Source organism: Eutrema salsugineum, unplaced genomic scaffold, assembly GCF_000478725.1.
Source record: "Eutrema salsugineum unplaced genomic scaffold, Eutsalg1_0 scaffold_5, whole genome shotgun sequence".
NCBI classification, from domain to species: Eukaryota; Viridiplantae; Streptophyta; class Magnoliopsida; order Brassicales; family Brassicaceae; genus Eutrema; species Eutrema salsugineum.
The window spans coordinates 11,872,557-11,890,530 of NW_006256612.1; the positions used below are offsets into that span (position 1 = coordinate 11,872,557).

The following is a 17,974-nucleotide window of genomic DNA, read 5'->3' on the forward strand; positions in this document are numbered from 1 at the left end:
CAAAAAGAAAACAAACCATGTAAATAGAAATCTACAACATTACCAATCACCAATAAAATATAGTTACAATCTATAATAAACAAATTTGTTTGAAAGTATTGATATTCTTAGATACAGTAAAATCTAAAATTTCAATAACAAATAAAATCTCGCTATATGTGATTTAAAACTAAAACCTTATACTCGTTACAATCTAAAATCTAATTTCTACAACGTACAATTATTTCTTTTTTGTGAACAAACAATGTACTTGGTCAAAAAAAAAAACAAACCATGTAAACCGAAATCTACAACATTACCAATCACCAATAAAATACAGTTACAATCTAAAATAAACATTTTTTTAAAGTATTGATATTCTTAGATGTGATTTAAAACTAAGACCTTATATTCGTTACAATCTCAAATCTAATTTCTACAATGTACAACTACTTCTTTTTTGTGAACAAACAATGTACTTGGTCAAAAAAACAAACCATGTAAACCGAAATCTACAACATTATCAATCACCAATAAAATATAGTTACAATCTAAAATAAACAATTTTTTTTTAAAATATTGATATTTTTAGATACAGTAAAATCTAAAATCTAAAATCTAAAATCTAAAATCTAAAATCTAAAATCTAAAATCTAAAATCTAAAATCTAAAATCTAAAATCTAAAATCTAAAATCTAAAATCTAAAATCTAAAATCTAAAATCTAAAATCTAAAATCTAAAATCTAAAATCTAAAATCTAAAATCTAAAATCTAAAATCTAAAATCTAAAATCTAAAATCTAAAATCTAAAATCTAAAATCTAAAATCTAAAATCTAAAATCTAAAATCTAAAATCTAAAATCTAAAATCTAAAATCTAAAATCTAAAATCTAAAATCTAAAATCTCAACAACAAATAAAATCTCGCTATATGTGATTTTATTTGTCAGAATATTGATATTGTTAGATACATTCAATTCAAATTTTCAATGACTAAATTTTTTAAAAAACTGGGGTTATTTTAACATAAAAAAAAGAATGTTAAGAAAAGGGAAAAAGGAATATTGATTCGTTGAGATAGAAGGAGACAAAGACCAAGGAGTTCAATAAAAAAAACAGAGTATCCGAACATGATGTTTTAGGCACTCTGCCCAAGGTTTCTTCTTCTTCCTCTTCCTCTGTTATATCTCTTTCTCGTGACCCCCAATGTAAATTCCTCACACGTATTCAACTACCAAAAACAAAAGCTGCTCACTTTTTCTTCAATCCTCTCTTCTGTTTCTGCTTCAACTCTCCCAAAAGATCGAAACTTTCATCCATTTCCGAAAGACCCGTTAAAGCTTAAAAGCCAGAAAGAGTTTTTCTGCGTAAAATGAGATTAGAGGATAGACTGGAGGCGGTGAATCAGTACTGGAAAAAGATGTTCCGGAGGGTGAAGGCGGCGGTGAAGAAGAAGACGAAGAAGAGGAAGCAGACTATGTTTCAGTATGATCCATGGAGTTACGCCTTGAACTTCGACGACGGAGGAGAGAATCCTCAGAGATTCTGCGGCTACTGTAAACCCTGCAAAATAACTTTGATTTATGTTGTTTCTGTCAAATTTTGACCATTTCTCTTTCTCTCTATCTCATTCTTTTACAGTTTTTTGAAGCACTTCACATTTGTTTCAATTTCTTCCCCCCCCTCTCTCTCTTCTTTGTGGCATAGTCCATCAAGCTTGTTATTTCTTTCCTTTTTTATGGTTTTCGTCAGTGAAACATTTTGACCTCGAAACTTGAATCTTTTGTTTCCATGTACTGCAAAAGATCGAAAGCGTTGGTTCTTCTACAGTCGAATTTAGCTTCTGAAAATCGGTTTATTTTGGCAACATTTGATATCGTGAACACACTTTTGGTTACTAATCCTTGTGCAAATTCCAATGTAAAACCGTAATTACTTGTTGAACACTTTGAAAAACAACGAAATATTGTTATTATTCATGACCACGTTTCGGGGTACTAATCTTTGTGCAAGTTCCAATGTTCAGCACATACGTTGCAAAGATCGTACCTAATTGAATTGTTGACAAACAACTATGACTAATTGTAAATCTAATAATGATGGAAAAAATGATACTACACTAGAATTAGTTAAGATTCGTAGCTGAATCACCTCATCCTCATATTTGAATTTATCTTAATGTATTTCATTCGAATCCATAAATCAAATACTTAACAGTTTCCTAAAAAAATGCCAAATTATTTGGGACAAAAGAATTTCGCAGCTACCTTTTTAGGTGAGAGACAGAGCTTAGGAAGTACATTAAAAACAGTGAGATAAGTGGACAAAGAAGCAACTTTTTTTGCTTTGTTGGTCAAACACCCAACAAACTTCAAAATCAATTCAATAGCCTCTTGACAAGTACTGTAGTTTTCTTGGCATAGTAACCATGTTGGAGAATAAAAGCCAAACCAGTAACCAACATTGGCTTGAATTGTGGAACTTTAATCAATAATTGATAAGGCTTTCCAAATTGATGATGGTGGTTTTTTGGTTTGTTTATTTACTGCTAATCGAAATTGACCATATTAAATTTGATAAGGCTTTCCAAATTTAATACATCATTAGACATGGAAATCGGATTGCATTGGCATGGATGTCACAAAAGGAGAAGAATGGAGATGGATCAGCTGGTTTTGGCACAAAGAAAAAAAAAAGATACCGCCAAATTCTCAAAAGAAGGGCACAGAGAAGAGAGATCGTGTAAATTGTGAAGGCACCAACATGCTCTTGCAGCTTGGGTTCTATGATTCATAAATCATAATGCTCTCTGTGCTTCATCTAAAACGATCTGTTCATGGCGGATACAGAGAGTTTGTGCAGATTTTTTAGCAGATGAAAACCATTGAACTAACTATATAGGTTCGTGTAAAGAAGGAACTAGAAAAATGTTAGTTTTGCTTATAGAAAAAAACTGAGCATTATCAAGAACAATCTGCAAGAGCAATGTGATTAACCTGTAGTGTATATCAATTTCTAGTCACTAAACCCAAATATTATTCCATGATAAAAATATGACTATACACAAACATTACATCAATAAATAAACAGAGAGAATCAAACCAACAACACAAATGAATTCAAAGCTGGGTTTTGTCTCCACCGCATCTATCATTCAACCAACTAACAATATCCTTACGAACAATCTCGATGTTGTCGTCAGGTTCACCGAACAACATTGAATGCATCATCCCTTGGTAGATCTTCAATGTCTTGTCTTTGCTCTTGGCATCTTGGTACAACTCTCTGCTCACCTCAGGATCAGTGACAACATCTGCACTTCCATGTAACACAATGAAGGGAATGCTCACGTCTTTTAGCTTCTTCCCTAAGTAATCCGTAACCCTAAGCAGCTCCATCACTGTACCAAGCCTCGGTTTCTCACCATACCTCATCGGATTCCTCTTCGCGATCGGTTTCTTCTCTTCAACTTTGATCGATTTCTCCAACAGATCTTCCGTAGGGACAATCGCCCAAGTCGGTAAGAATCTTGAGATCATAATCAGAAACTGATCAATCGGCCATTTAGGTCTCACCTTGTCGGAGATTTTACACATTGGCGCGACAAGAACCGCTCCATCGAAACCCGACGGATCTGCGAAATGGGTCAGGAGACAGATCGCGCCGCCCATTGATTCCCCGAAGAGAAACCGAGGCAAGCCATGAAATTTAGGGTTTTTCTTGATCGAATCGAAGAAAGAGATGATGTCATCGACGACGAGATCTACGGAGGGGACGTAGGCGCGGACGCCGTCGGATCGGCCATGGCCTTCGATGTCGAGAGCGAAGCAAGCGAAACCCATCTGAGCGAGGAAGATGGGAGTGGACTGGAAGGTCCAGCTGACGTCATTGCCGTAACCATGGACCATGAAGATGAGGCCACGTGGAGGAGAGGAAGAAGAAGGAAGCCATGAACGAGTGAAGAGGTTGAGTCCTCGAGGGGAAGTGAAGAATGATTTGGAGCCAATGATGCCTTTGAGATTGAAGTAGTCTTCTTCTGAAGTCTCTCCCCAGAAGTTGATCTCTTTTGCAAGCTGGTGATCAGACATTGCTTGCAGCGAGAGAGAGATTTGGTTTTTCCTTTGAGAGTTGAAAGTTTGTGACTTTGTCTCTTGTGGTTTCTCTGATGAGTGGTTGTGAGCAAAAAACGTTTTTTTGGCGTTAGCGTTTTGGGAGAAAAGTCAAAGTTTTGACTTTTGAGCAGAGCGGGACTGATTGAGTTTTGGGCTGCGAAAATTGGGGTGGACCAAGTGAGGCCCAAGTAAAGATCCTGATTGATTTGTTTTATTTCGGATTGGATCAAACCGAACGTAAGAATTTTGTGATAACTCACATTTCAAAATGAAAAAATTTAGCAAAACTATTTTTTTTTGCTTTTCATATTGTCGATTGCAGAATCCGAATGTGTTTTGCCACGTGAAAGTTCTTTCAAGATTCAATTCACGGGACTACAGGAGGCTTCAGATATACATTTTATAGAAGAGACGATTGATAATGATTAGTTTTAATCAATGGAATGATTTGAATCTTGAATCTCTCAGAGAAGGATTTGTCTCTTCGTCCGTAGTCAGCATTTCACTTACTGTGTGTTATTCTATCTAACCGGACCAGATGATCGTACCAAAATTAATCTAGATACGAATAATATTATTTTGTGTCGAGATAAATCTAGTGGAAACTGGAAACCAAACTGACCGATAGGAAAAAAAAAAAAGACTTGTTTTAATGGAATTTACGAAATATATTTTTGACGTTTGCTGCGGAAAACCAAACGTGTACCAAAAACCAATTCCATATTAGTCAAACCGAACAAGATTTACTTATGATTCATAGATAATTAAAAAACTTAAATCCATAAAATATCAAACTAGAAATCGGATTAAGCACAATGCACACTTTTTTTTGGGGACAAAACGCACACTGCATACTAAAGTAGACTTATCTATCCCTTTTCTGAAAAATGTATTTTTAAATTTCATTTAGAGATATTTTCGTGTTAACTATATGCGCAAATGTTTTTATTTCAAATGAAAAAGTGATTAGTGAAAGATTCCATAACCTATAAAATCGCTTGTTTGTTTGTGGAAGAGTGGATATAGTCAAAAAGCCTTCAAATGAACTTAAGTTATGCGCACTTTCAATCTTTGGATGGATAAGAATCACTGGTAAAAAGTGAGATTTTTAGCAATACTTTGACCGTTCTAACGAAGTTGGAATTCAACTAATCACCATGTCCCATCCATTGGTGTTATTACATGACAACTCATCTTATTATCGTGCAAGGTTATCTCTCAGTACTTGTTAGTATTATGATGTGAATATCTCTTTTTGTCTGCATGGAGACTCACAGATTAAAGTTTTTAAAACCTTTTTCTGAAAGTAACAAAAACAAAAATTTACTTCACAAGTTTGCTTCAAGCAAATGACGTCATCAACTAGGACCTCAAGTTTTCAAAATTTTAGTCTCTCTAGATGGTGAAGTTTTAACGAAAGAGTACTCTTTTCTACTTTTGCGCATGGCTTCCACGACGTCGGACCTGCCTTCGTTGCCTTTGGATATATATGGACAACTGTGTCATTTGGAGTCGAGTCCATGGCTCCATGCACTTGTTTACAAACCTAATAGTTCAATAATCGTAAACACTTCCGTAATGTCATACTTTCCACGTTCAAACTAGTATAGCTCTAAATCATGAAAAATTCAAAATATACATGAGTGAACAAAACAAAAACTGGTGGAAAAAATCGTTATGATCCTAAACAAAAATTGAACTATTTTTTGTACCCAAAAAGTCAGTCTTGCCACTAAATATTTTTCTAGCACTCGATTCTAATTGACATTTGACACCTAATAAATATAACAGTATAGTGTATAGATATGTTGAGCAAGAGAATACGAATAATATATCGACGAATGGTTTATGTCATAGAAATGGCTAAGGAATGTAGCATAAAACCTAATAGTTTGTAGATGGGTCCAATCGTTGAGGATCAAGACTCTCGCATAAGGCATGTCTCTAGTAGACTAGCAGTAGTGTGATTAGATTCCCTCAAGTACTCATTGAAAAAGGTGGAACCTATACCTTCTATCTTTAATAGTGACGATCAAACATTTCATCTTTTCGCTCTTTTAGTGCGCATTATAAACGATATAAATTACCATGAATAATTTCATTTCTCTGCTGGGTTTCTCATAGTCATTAATGGGTAAACTTTTGTTTTCCTTCGACAAAAGCAAACTATGGGTAAACTTGCGGCTATTTATCTAGTTTTTATTTTTAATCTATCAGCTCTATTTAATCAGTCTAATGGTCTATACCAATAAAAATTAGATTAAAATTTTAAAAACGAAAGCCACACTATTTCTGATAATGATCAAATTAACGAAGTTATCGGCGATAAGGAAACTGTGTTGTACTTAACAAATTCAACTAAAAGTGATCTTATATATTCAAAGATATGAAAATCCCCCTTAACAAAAAAAGGGGTCCAAAGCACCCTTTAGGCCTTCACTAATTCTCCACAAAGCCACCCTCATATATAAGAACCAATCAATCTTAATTACTTAGACGATGTCAAATGATTTACAAAACCAAAACTATCTCTTAGATTAGTTAACATTAAATAATGAAACAAAATAATAGTGTTATAAGTCATCAAACAATATAAAACTTGGTTGTGGAATCTCAAATTGGATGGTTAAATATGAATTTCGTAATTTGTTTCTTGAATTTTCTTTATCAGATAATCCATCAATTGGATCTCAACGCGTGTCTTGTTACGGGATGTCTTTGTCCAAGATAATTTAAGAATACATTGACCTATTCACAAATTATCTAGAAACATATCTTTGGCCAATACGGTTATTACAATTGCACGCATTTTAATAATATTCATAGTTAAGTGGGAATCCATAGTTCTCAGAATCATATAAGTGGACATCCATTGGCCAGTTTGGACTCATGGAGTCTGTTCTAACAGTTAATTAAGAGGTCCCCATGCTGAACACATACTATCATTTTTTACATGTTAATTACGCAAAAATAATTAAAATAGCAATACAACTATTTGAAGGTGATTAGATGAATCATTATCTCCTATTATAGTAGTACACTATAGCCTAGAAGTTTCATGCTAGTGGCCATTCACCAATGCAAGGGATCCAAGTAGGTTGAATTATTAGAGTATTATAATTTAAGATTTAACCATATTTATCGGGAAAAAACTTTAAGTTCAACCATATTTAGAAACTCTTTTTAATCGACACATTCCATATGAAGATAAAAAAATTCTATGACCTTAACCAGAAAAAAATGATCACTTTTACATTATTTACTTGTAGCTTTATTAATAAGAAATCGGAAACATCTATATATATAAAGATAGCTTTTCTCTTTTATGGTGTTGCCACCTCAGCAGCCACCTCAGCAGCCATCTGTGCAATTATTTTTTTTTAAAACTTTTAGTTTGTCCGGTTTCTTCAGTTACGGCAAATGATGAGACACTTTAAATAAATCAAATATCACACTACCAGAAACTAAAATTAAACAAACCATATGAACGACAACAATCACGGAATCACCATCAAAAGAGAATTGCATAAACAGATTTTTTGACGGAAGTAATATTTTCCAAAAAAAAAACTCAGCTCAGCTTAACCATAAACGCTGGACTTTCTACCAATCCCAAAAAGGATCCATGAAATCCACGCCAAATTGGAGTCACCAACGGCACACCCAAAAAACCAATTCCAAAGCTGAGAAACTGATCAGCTCCCCAATATGATGACGAATAGAGGTATATCTAAGAAATCATGGGAAAGGGTTAGACCGGCACCGATTCTGGAAAAAAGCACTGCAAGAGTGGACAATACCGAAATAAACGTCACTGAATCACCCAAGGAAGAAAGAGAAGGAGGATGAAAAAAATGACTCAATTAGAGACCACAGGAATGGGTATGAACAAAAGGTTGGTCCGACCAAAATTTCAATCACCCTCTTTCAATTGAAGCACCCTCTATCAACAATAGAAGAGTTTTGCCAACATTTGAAAGAGCTATCAATTAATACCTACAATTATGAAGGGCTAAAAACGGACACAGCTTTGTATAATCAAAATGAGATTTCATAAACATCGAACGAACAAATAAATATAGCTGGAAAATGAGTCAATATAAAATAATACAAAAATTACAGACTAAAAAAAAACTTTCATACTAACCATCCAAACCCGATTTCAATATAGACATTTTGTACTTCTTTTGACTCAAGGCCTTATACAAAATATACTAACGGAGAAAGTGCTTTCACAATTACAAATTTAAAAAAACGAAAAAAACAAATACTTCATAAACAAAAATAAATTAACAAGAATAAATATAGCACTTCCATAACATTAACCAAAAAATTATTAAAAAAAAACCCCGAATAACACCTTTTATAAGAGATATAAGTCTCCCATATATAAAACTATAAAAAAGGGAAAAAACATGTGTATAATATAATAGAGAAGAATCGTAATATAAAAACAATGGTAAATGTCCGCGCGTAGCGCGGATCACACACTAGTAATCATATAAATTTATTTGCAGTGGAAGCCCCTTAGCTTACTGATTAATGGGTTCATTAATGCTTCTATACTAAGAGATCTGGGTTTTGAGGCCCCGGAAATGCGATTTATTATTAATTTGCAGATTAATTGAGACAAGATTATAGGAGATTTTTAACATGGTGCATGGAAATCCGTTTGGCGTGTTTGTAGGTGGGAGACTTATCCGTTGAAGAATTATCGATGTAATAATTCTCATAATTTGTAATAAAATAATAGATCAGTGTTAAAAAAAAAAATTATTTGCATTGCATTTTCATGTGTTCTAGGCTCTGTATCTATATTTCTCAAGCCACGGTATCTCTACAAAAAAAAAATACACATTTTACAGGGGAAAATGTGATTTTAAACAACAACAAAAACGTAAATGTATGGTTTATATGTGTGAACATACTTAGACCCAAAAAAACTTAACAACAACAAAAACGTAAATGTATGGTTTATATGTGTGAACATACTTAGACCAAAAAAAACTTACTTAGACATCGTGAACAGAAGGAAAAAGTGGTTGACTAACGAGTTAACTAGGCACGGATACATTTTGTGTGTGCTATTAAGCTACTTTGTTATAAAAGTTTGACAATGGTATTATATGATATTGTTAAATATAAAAAAGATGATTAGAAGTTCAAGAATGAATCATGACTTATATTGAAAAATATAAATTTTCAGATTTAATATTTATTCAAGAAATTTCAATATAAAATATTTTTTTTTTCGTTTTTAAACTGAAGCTACAAAATGAATTTTTATGCAAATGGTCTATTAGCATATATAGAGAGCCAGATTCTTCACAATTAATGACAACGGAAGAAGCAATCCATTTATATATAAGTTAAAAAGTGCAGTGAACATGCAATTCTTACATTATATGTTTCTGTTAACACTTTTATATACATATAGAGTTACTCAATTTTTCTTGTGACATAGTTGATCGTAAATAAGATTTTATCAACTTCAACTTTGAAAAACTTCTTTCAGTCAAGGCAACTGAAACTGGAATCGTCAGCAATATCTGATAAGCAATCTATGAATTTTTTTTTCTCTTGGGCTTTAGGGTTTTGGTCTTATTTTAGGATGTCATAAAGCCGATAATCTAAACCAATCTTAATCAATTTCTTAAAACTATTGGGAGAAGGTAATCTTAATCTATTTCCTATATCTATTCCTTTTTTTCTCTCTTATAAACAAAAATAAGAAAACATCTTATGTAAAAAAGGACCTCATGCCAACCATAAACCACTTAACACCTCTTAAGAAATGGGGGCCCTAAAAAATTAACATATTTTGGGGCTTGAGGCGAAAGCCTTTTTCACTACATGGTAAGCACGGCTCTGATAGAGTATAGACTTTACCTTCCCAAAAAAAGGCAAAAGAAAAAAATAATTAATCGAAAACAATATATTATCTAAAATGAAACGTAACATATATAACCCGGACATGATTTCCCTCTCATTCTTCATCAAAGAATGTTGGAGTCCATGTCAACCATTCAACAAATTAACACACCTTTTTTCTTTCTCTTAATTTCTAAACATTTATTTAAACAATTGCCGAGACGTACAACTGTGAATTTGAATTATGCAAGAGTAAAATGTATGCATTTATGATTAAAAAAAAAACTAAATATAACGTTCAAGTGTATGGATCAATTGAAAATCCATTATAGTTTTGACTAACATGATTAAACCCTTATTTCTTCTAAAGAAACATGATTAAACCCCTCAGTATATACAATTTTTTAAAATTGTTCGATGTGTTATGGCATAGTGTGGTTGGGTGCTAAAGTTCTTTGAGACTCCGTATGTTTCAATTCCTCTCGTGGACTTATATAGTAGTGACACACAAAAAAAAAGTATTTGGTATATGAATTAGATCTTCACTAATTATTTAATTAGTTATCTTAAAACCATTGAAATGAATTCAAGAATCCCAACGCATAAGGTTCGCCACAAAACTACATTTTTCTACTTTGCTAATGATGAGGTTCTTATGGATTTATTTCAATGTTTTATATACAGAAAAAATATATTTTAAAAATGAAATTAAACGGCACCATCAATTTGGAATATATACCTCAATTTGCCTTTCTCAACAGTCAATTCTTTCTCAAAGACGTTGCAACGTGACATGTCTCTTTTCTTCTTTTTATTATTATTTTTTTTTATCAAATAAACCATCTTTTTCTTTAGGAATATCCGCATCATTTATAATCTATGTGTCTATGACGTTGGCGATAGTCGTGAGAAGTTATTCGTTGGTTTCATAAATTTTGATAACGATATATTGGTTCGAAAAAGAGATCTTCTTATCTTATTCACTTATTTTGGAAATTTATGCAACGTATTTCATAGAAAACATTTTTTTTTGGGGGGGGGGGGGTCTGCATTAAATCACTATTTAATTCCAATCTTGTCTCACAGCAAAATTTCGCTTAGATCATAAACTTATAACGTAATTTGTAATGGAAACATATGATTTAAGTGCAGTAAATCTAAGTCACTCAATTAGATAATAAAACTATATTGCCACCAAACCAAAAAGCAAGTAGTACAACGTTATGTTTAAAAAAGAAAAGAAAAATAGACGTCTTGAAGACGTTGTAAATATTATGGACGATTGGTTTTTAGAATATATTAATCTCGAAGGTTGTTAAGTTAATCTTTAACAAAAAAGGTTGTTAAGTTAATCGTTAGAACCCTAATAAACGTGGACTTATTACAAACCTACACAGCTGCACTAAGTACATACTAGCTTATTTGACTTCGGTTTTAGTGGGCGATACATTATTATACACACCATGTGCATAACAAGTAGTACAAGTGAGCTTCACTAACCAAAATAACACGATCATCATCGAAAAGTTGTGATTAATTTATAATCCACACTCTTTTTGAAATAGAACTAGCAGTTAATTATTATTGCGGATCCACAATACGTAAAATATTTATCGTCAGTGAAAATATGTTGTATAGCCATAAATCTACAAAAACTTTATGGATACAAGTCATATACTGTTATAAGTAAATCACAGTTCTAATTAGGTCAATCACCGATTCACCCTGACCACAAAAATTTTGATAAAAATAAACTTAAAATATATAGGAAACCCAAATATTTATTACTCGATTAATGGAATTCTACATAAAAAAAAGAGAATTTCACTACTGGAAATATTTTTCTTTCATGAATTCTATTTAACATTATAAATTTTTAATCATAGTCATCTAAATTATAAATGTTAGAACTTAGAAACACGGGTTCTATATAATACGATAAAATGTATATTGTGGGATTAATTTTATGGTGGAAAGTCGAAAATATCTAAAAATCTATGACATCCTATGTCTAGCTTTGACATTCATATTAGGGTTAATGTTTTTTGGGTAAAAATTAGGGTTTATATTCGTTTTGGGGATTCAGATTTATATTTGATAAAAAAAATATTTGTATTTGATAATTTGTTAGGGTTAAAACTTTACAGAGTACGGTTTATATATGTATAATTGTTTGAGTTCATATGTTGACCAAAAAAAAAAAAATTTGTTTCAGTTTATATCTAGGGAAACATGGTATCGCATATATCATGTTTTTTTTAGATATAAAAATATTCTTTTTTTTCTTTTTTATTAACATTATTTTAAAAAGGACACTTTTAAGTTATTGGTGTTTGCATATGTCACTTGAAAATACTATCTATAAATGTATCGTTTATTCATATACAAATACATATATACCATTGGATAATCCGTTTGTATTTGAGTTTACAATTTAAACTTGAATTTTTTATTTGAATTAACAAAATTTGATCTAATATGAGTGAGTTTCGAACAGAATATTGATTAAAAAAAACTAGTATAGAATAAAATAATCGAAACTCTCACTTTCTCATCAAATTCAAATTTAAGATATAAATGTAGATTGAAACTCAAACTAAGTTTCGAGAGTGGAGGGTTTAATCTCAAGTCTAAACTCAGAAACAAAAAAAATACATCGCTTAAAATCCGCCGGTAAACATATCACTGACGGGTTTAATACTGCAAAATCTATTAATATTTTCTTTTGAGAAAAAAAAACTTGTGAATTATGAATCATACGGTATTGCTAGGCATTGCTTAATTTGATTAATGATAAAAAAAATTTTGCTAGGTATTATTAATTCTTGCATAGGGTAGCATTCTTAGCACATATATATATATATATATATATATAAATATAAATATATATATACAGTAGTTTTTTTCCAATTTTCTCATTTATATATTTCCTCACTAATTAAACTTATGATATTGTGGGGGTCGATTAATCCGCTAATATTCTTAGTTTATATTACTTTTGGCCATGACGTGGTTCAAACCCATCAAAGTGCTTCATCCACTCCATATAAGTCAAGTATACGAATTCTCTCGAATTTGTCTCTATAAATCTAAGTTTTTAAGATGGAATTATTCGACCAACTGAACAAATTAAAGCCACCAATTGCCACATAGGACTATTCTTCCATATCCACTTAACTAAACTTTTACTATTAAAAAAATAATCAAAAATAAAACAAAAAATCTTATGATCTTGGCTTATAAATAGACATCTAAGTCTTAGATACTTCTTACCATCTCATTACAATTCCTTGATCTTCTTCGCAACTTATACCTCAGATGGATTGTCACACCAAGAACATATCTAATCTGTTAATCTCTTTGTGTTTTACCACTCTTGTAATATTACTCCCGGTGGTTATATGTACTAGACAACACCGGTTTGATAGCCCAAAAGATAGGAGTTTGTTGGCCAACGAGCGAGATCTCGTAACAGATTTGCCTGGTCAGCCTGATGTGAGTTTCAAACACTACGCCGGTTATGTCCCTGTTGACAAATCCAACGGAAGAGCTATGTTTTACTGGTTCTTTGAGGCCATGGATCTTCCCAAGGAGAAACCTCTAGTGCTCTGGCTTAATGGAGGTAATCCAATCTTTTGAATTATTCATGCATGCATTAGAAACTATCTTATAGTCTCATATTTTCATCTTGATTAATAAACTGTGAATTGTACACTGATAAACAGTGAATTATTCCTTTTTATTAATATCACAATTTAATTACATGATCATGATTTATGTATGGCCGTTCTACAATTTTCCCATTCCAACGTCAAATATACATTTTCATTTTTATTGCATTCAACTATTCCGCATGTTTTTTTTTTTTTTTACTTTACGATTTTATTATGCCATCTAATCAGAGTTATTACAATAAAACCTATTGTTTGATTATTTAATTTTTTATGTTGTCTCATGGGAGAACACATTTAGAATTTAATCATTTATATATTGTATATATAGGTCCAGGTTGTTCTTCTGTGGGATATGGAGCAACACAAGAAATTGGTCCTTTTCTCGTGGACACCAACGAAAACGGACTTAAATTTAATCCATACGCATGGAATAAAGGTGACCCTTTTTGCTTTTTATATAATTTTCTTATCTATAAGTAAATGAAAATGAATGTCATAACGAAAAAGGTTGATTTGCTGATGCAGAGGCCAACATGCTGTTTTTAGAATCTCCAGTCGGTGTTGGCTTTTCGTATTCAAACACAACTAGCGATTATCATAAACTTGACGATGACTTTACAGGCAAGTCCATTATTATTATAATAACGTTCTATATAATATAAAGTCTCTGTATTTAGACGAAGAATATAATATATGGTACGGACGTACTCTATAAACACAAGTACATAACTATATGCTTCGTGCTTTCTTCGATAACACTCATATGCTTCATTCTCTCTTCTTTCTTTTTCTTCTACGATCAGCAAGAGACGCATACACTTTTCTTTGCAACTGGTTCGAGAGGTTCCCAGAACACAAGGGAAATACGTTCTACATCGCAGGCGAAAGTTACGCAGGTTAACTAACGAATCATTTTGGTCTTACTGTTAATATCTTTAAATTTTTATAATTTTGGGGTCAACGTACGTATATTTGTAGGAAAATACGTACCCGAGCTAGCAGAGGTCGTGTACGATAACAATAACAAGAACAATGGTTCATCGCTTAAGATCAATCTTAAGGGTATTTTGGTACGTTTGGATCTTTTAATCACTATAATAATACTAGATTTTTTAACCAAAATAAAGTAAAATAATTAATTACAAATAAACCATGTGGTTGTAATCTAATATAGTTTTGTCTATTTGCATGGGGAGGTTCTAAAATTAGCATAAAAACTTACTGAACAAGTAATATAGTTACGTCGTATATATAACAGTATATTCTAAAGCCTAAATCCAATCCGTCCTAATTATTTATCTATTTGTTTTTATTTTTATCTTTGGGCGATGTATAGTTGGGGAATCCTGAGACATCAGATGCAGAAGATTGGAGAGGTTGGGTGGATTACGCATGGAGCCACGCGGTGATATCGGATGAGACCCATAGGATCATAAGCAGGACTTGCAATTTCAGCAGCGACAATACTTGGAGCGACGAAGAGTGCTCTGGTGCCGTAGCAGAAGTTCAAAAGCAGTACGACGAGATCGATATCTATAGCCTCTATACCTCGGTTTGTATAGGAGATTCTGCGAGTTCCTCTTACTTGGATTCAACTAAATTCTTCAAAACAGATTCTCACATTAGCTCTTCCAAGAGGGTACGTATAAGTGCATGTTTATATAAGTAATGTTTGAAACTATTTTTTTTTTTGTTCAGTAATTAACCGGGTTAGAATTTAAACCGAAAATTAGACTAATCTTTGAAACGTGGTACGTAGAAAACCGGAATAAACAAATTTCTATTGTTGGGATGAATCAGGTGCCGCCAAGGCGCTTGGGTGGATATGACCCATGCTTAGACGATTACGCGAGAACATTTTACAACAGAGCAGATGTTCAAAAGTCTCTTCATGCTAGTGATGGAGTTCATCTCAAGAACTGGAAGATTTGCAAGTACTTCTTCTAATGTGCTATATTGTTTTTTTTTTTTTTTTTTTTTTTTTTTTTTTAATATATGGTGGAACATATTGTCTGAATATATTATTTGGTATTGCAGCATGGAGATCTTTCATAATTGGACTTATTTAAAACCATCGGTTTTGCCTATCTACGAGAAACTTATCGCTGGAGGATTAAGAATTTGGGTTTACAGGTAAAATGCGTTCATGACCAATACTTATTTATCATAATGGTCATCGTCTTATTTATCATGATTAAAAAAAATTGATACATCATTTCTATGGATCTTTTACAATAATTACTTGATCGATTTAGGTCACAGCGCTAGTTTGAGTTTCTATTGGAATCTCCAGGTCATAGAAATAATACACCCGTAAATCAACGAACTAAAACTTCGTGATTAGTTTCACCTCGATTTCAAGTTTTTTTTTTAACAAAAACGAGAAGTTCAACACATGTAAACTTTTGTTGCTTATAATTACTATAGACTTTGACTTTTTTTTTAAAAAAAATTTGGTTGAGAGTTTTGTTATTCTCCAATGCATAAAGAACATTTCCACTAAACCGATAGTTTTATGTGATGGCTCAGTGGTGACACAGACGGAAGAGTTCCAGTACTCGCAACTCGGTATAGCTTAAGCGCACTCGAATTACCCATCAAGACAGCTTGGAGGCCATGGTACCATGAGAAACAGGTACCCATTGATCTAATAATTAGCCGATTATTTAAGTAGATTTCTTAATTCGAGTTTGAATTTTCTTGATGATGTTTAAATATAATTAAAATAAACAACAGGTAAGTGGGTGGCTTCAAGAGTACGAAGGGCTAACATTTGCTACGTTCAGAGGAGCTGGACATGCTGTGCCTAGTTTCAAACCAAGCAGTTCTCTTGCATTTTTCTCGGCCTTTCTCACTGGAATTCCTCCGCCACCGTCACGGTAGAGAAGCAAAGTTAACGATGAAAAACATGATTTACTATGTCTAATGAGGATCGTTAAGTTTTCAGAAAGTTGGAGAGAAACGGCAAAGAGGGGGAAACGGGATTGTACCTTCAAGAGAGAAGTTATATGTGAATTTCTGTGTGTTGATCATAATGATCAACGGATAAAACTTTCACCATTTTGAGATTGTGTAGTCACTTAAAAACTGTTTGAAATACAAATAATTTAAGATTATAATGATCAAAGGAAATCTTCAACTGTTTAAGATAATGTTCAAGTTTTGGTGCAATAACATTATATCTATGGAACTGAAATCCAAATTGGTAGTAGTCTGATTCCAAACACTTTTTTGGCACAAAAAATAGTAACTAGAACTTCGAATATGTATACAATACCTTATAAAAAAAAACCTTTATACGTCATTGCTGCAAAAGATCAAGGGAGATCAATTGTTTGGAATACTCTACCAACAATAAAGGCAGCATATGAATATGCTAATCTTTTTCTTTTAAGAACGTGCGGTCTGAAAAAAAAAAGAGTACCATTGAGATTTTTTTGGCGGTTTTTGTCATCACAAAGAGACTAGCAAGTTTGGCACACATTTTAATTTTGTAACTTATCTATGTATTTTTTCCTTCTTTCTTTCTGATTTCTTTGGCCAATATTATTTTATTATCTGTAAATAGCTTCTAAAATAGTTTCAACTTTTAAAATTTAACGGCTAAACTGTTATCAATTTTAAAAATATTAAACTAACTTATGATAAATTACTATTTTATTTTTATTTTCATGTAACCGTAGATTTTTGTTTCTTACTCAATAAACGATTACTGCCAAGGTGCCACCGTTGGTCAAAATCAAAGGCATATACATATTCACAGTCACAGATGTACATGTATGACACTCTTTAATCTGGGTAAGAATGACTACATGCATGCATCTACTTCATATTCCATTTATTCTAAATGTTTCCATCTTTCTTAATTCTTATAAATATTTCCATCTTATATTCATATTTACTTTTTATTAACATTATAATTTTATCATTTTTATGATGTCACATTTCTTATCCTATATATAAGATAACGGTCCGCCATATCATATCTAAGTTAGTAGTAGAATGCTCTTTATTTTTCATTATGGAATACAGTTATGGGACTTATAATAGGTTATCTTGTTATTGACCACCAACAAAATGAAGGAGATATTACAATATTAAAAAGGTTATCTAATATTTTTATTTTTAATAATTAATATGGAGATTTTTAAAGTAATTTTATGGTAGATCCTTGGTTGAAGAATTAATTCTGTGATTAGAAAATCATAATTCAAGTTATTTTATTACCGTTTTAATCATAGTTGACTACGATAAATATCTCATATTGCAAAAATATCAAATTTTTATAAATTAAGATTATTTTTAACGTCGATTTGGATTATCCTAGTTATTAAACAA

The 17,974-nt window shown here is 32.1% G+C and overlaps 3 protein-coding genes across 3 annotated transcripts; 2 read left to right on the forward strand and 1 right to left on the reverse strand.

The window, feature by feature from the left end:
• Window positions 1–1,205: 1,205 nt before the first annotated feature.
• On the forward strand, window positions 1,206–1,585 carry LOC18993768. Its single transcript, XM_006417326.2, has one exon. It carries the CDS (start codon window positions 1,352–1,354, stop codon window positions 1,583–1,585), a length of 234 nt encoding a protein of 77 aa, XP_006417389.1. The 5' UTR covers window positions 1,206–1,351.
• A 1,417-nt stretch (window positions 1,586–3,002) lies between these two features.
• LOC18993769 (caffeoylshikimate esterase) lies at window positions 3,003–4,117 on the reverse strand. Its single transcript, XM_024153356.1, has one exon. It carries the CDS (start codon window positions 4,065–4,067, stop codon window positions 3,099–3,101), a length of 969 nt encoding a protein of 322 aa, XP_024009124.1. The 5' UTR covers window positions 4,068–4,117; the 3' UTR covers window positions 3,003–3,098.
• A 9,139-nt stretch (window positions 4,118–13,256) lies between these two features.
• LOC18993770 (serine carboxypeptidase-like 31) lies at window positions 13,257–16,755 on the forward strand. The gene is made up of 10 exons (XM_006417329.2): window positions 13,257–13,584; window positions 13,965–14,072; window positions 14,162–14,257; window positions 14,440–14,532; window positions 14,615–14,706; window positions 14,973–15,275; window positions 15,437–15,570; window positions 15,674–15,769; window positions 16,166–16,271; window positions 16,373–16,755. Exons 1-10 carry the CDS (start codon window positions 13,281–13,283, stop codon window positions 16,517–16,519), a joined length of 1,479 nt encoding a protein of 492 aa, XP_006417392.1. The 5' UTR covers window positions 13,257–13,280; the 3' UTR covers window positions 16,520–16,755.
• The last annotated feature ends 1,219 nt before the right edge of the window (window positions 16,756–17,974 follow it).

What these genes read in the sequence shown, in the direction of transcription:
- LOC18993769 (XM_024153356.1), bottom strand. Translation starts at nt 4,067, where the DNA reads ATGTCTGATCACCAGCTTGCAAAAGAGATCAACTTCTGGGGAGAGACT.
- LOC18993768 (XM_006417326.2), top strand. Translation starts at nt 1,352, where the DNA reads ATGAGATTAGAGGATAGACTGGAGGCGGTGAATCAGTACTGGAAAAAG.
- LOC18993770 (XM_006417329.2), top strand. Translation starts at nt 13,281, where the DNA reads ATGGATTGTCACACCAAGAACATATCTAATCTGTTAATCTCTTTGTGT. An exon ending in TCAATCTTAAGGGTATTTTG is followed by an intron (nt 14,707 to 14,972) that starts GTACGTTTGGAT and finishes GGCGATGTATAG; the next exon opens with TTGGGGAATCCTGAGACATC. An exon ending in TTAAGAATTTGGGTTTACAG is followed by an intron (nt 15,770 to 16,165) that starts GTAAAATGCGTT and finishes GTGATGGCTCAG; the next exon opens with TGGTGACACAGACGGAAGAG.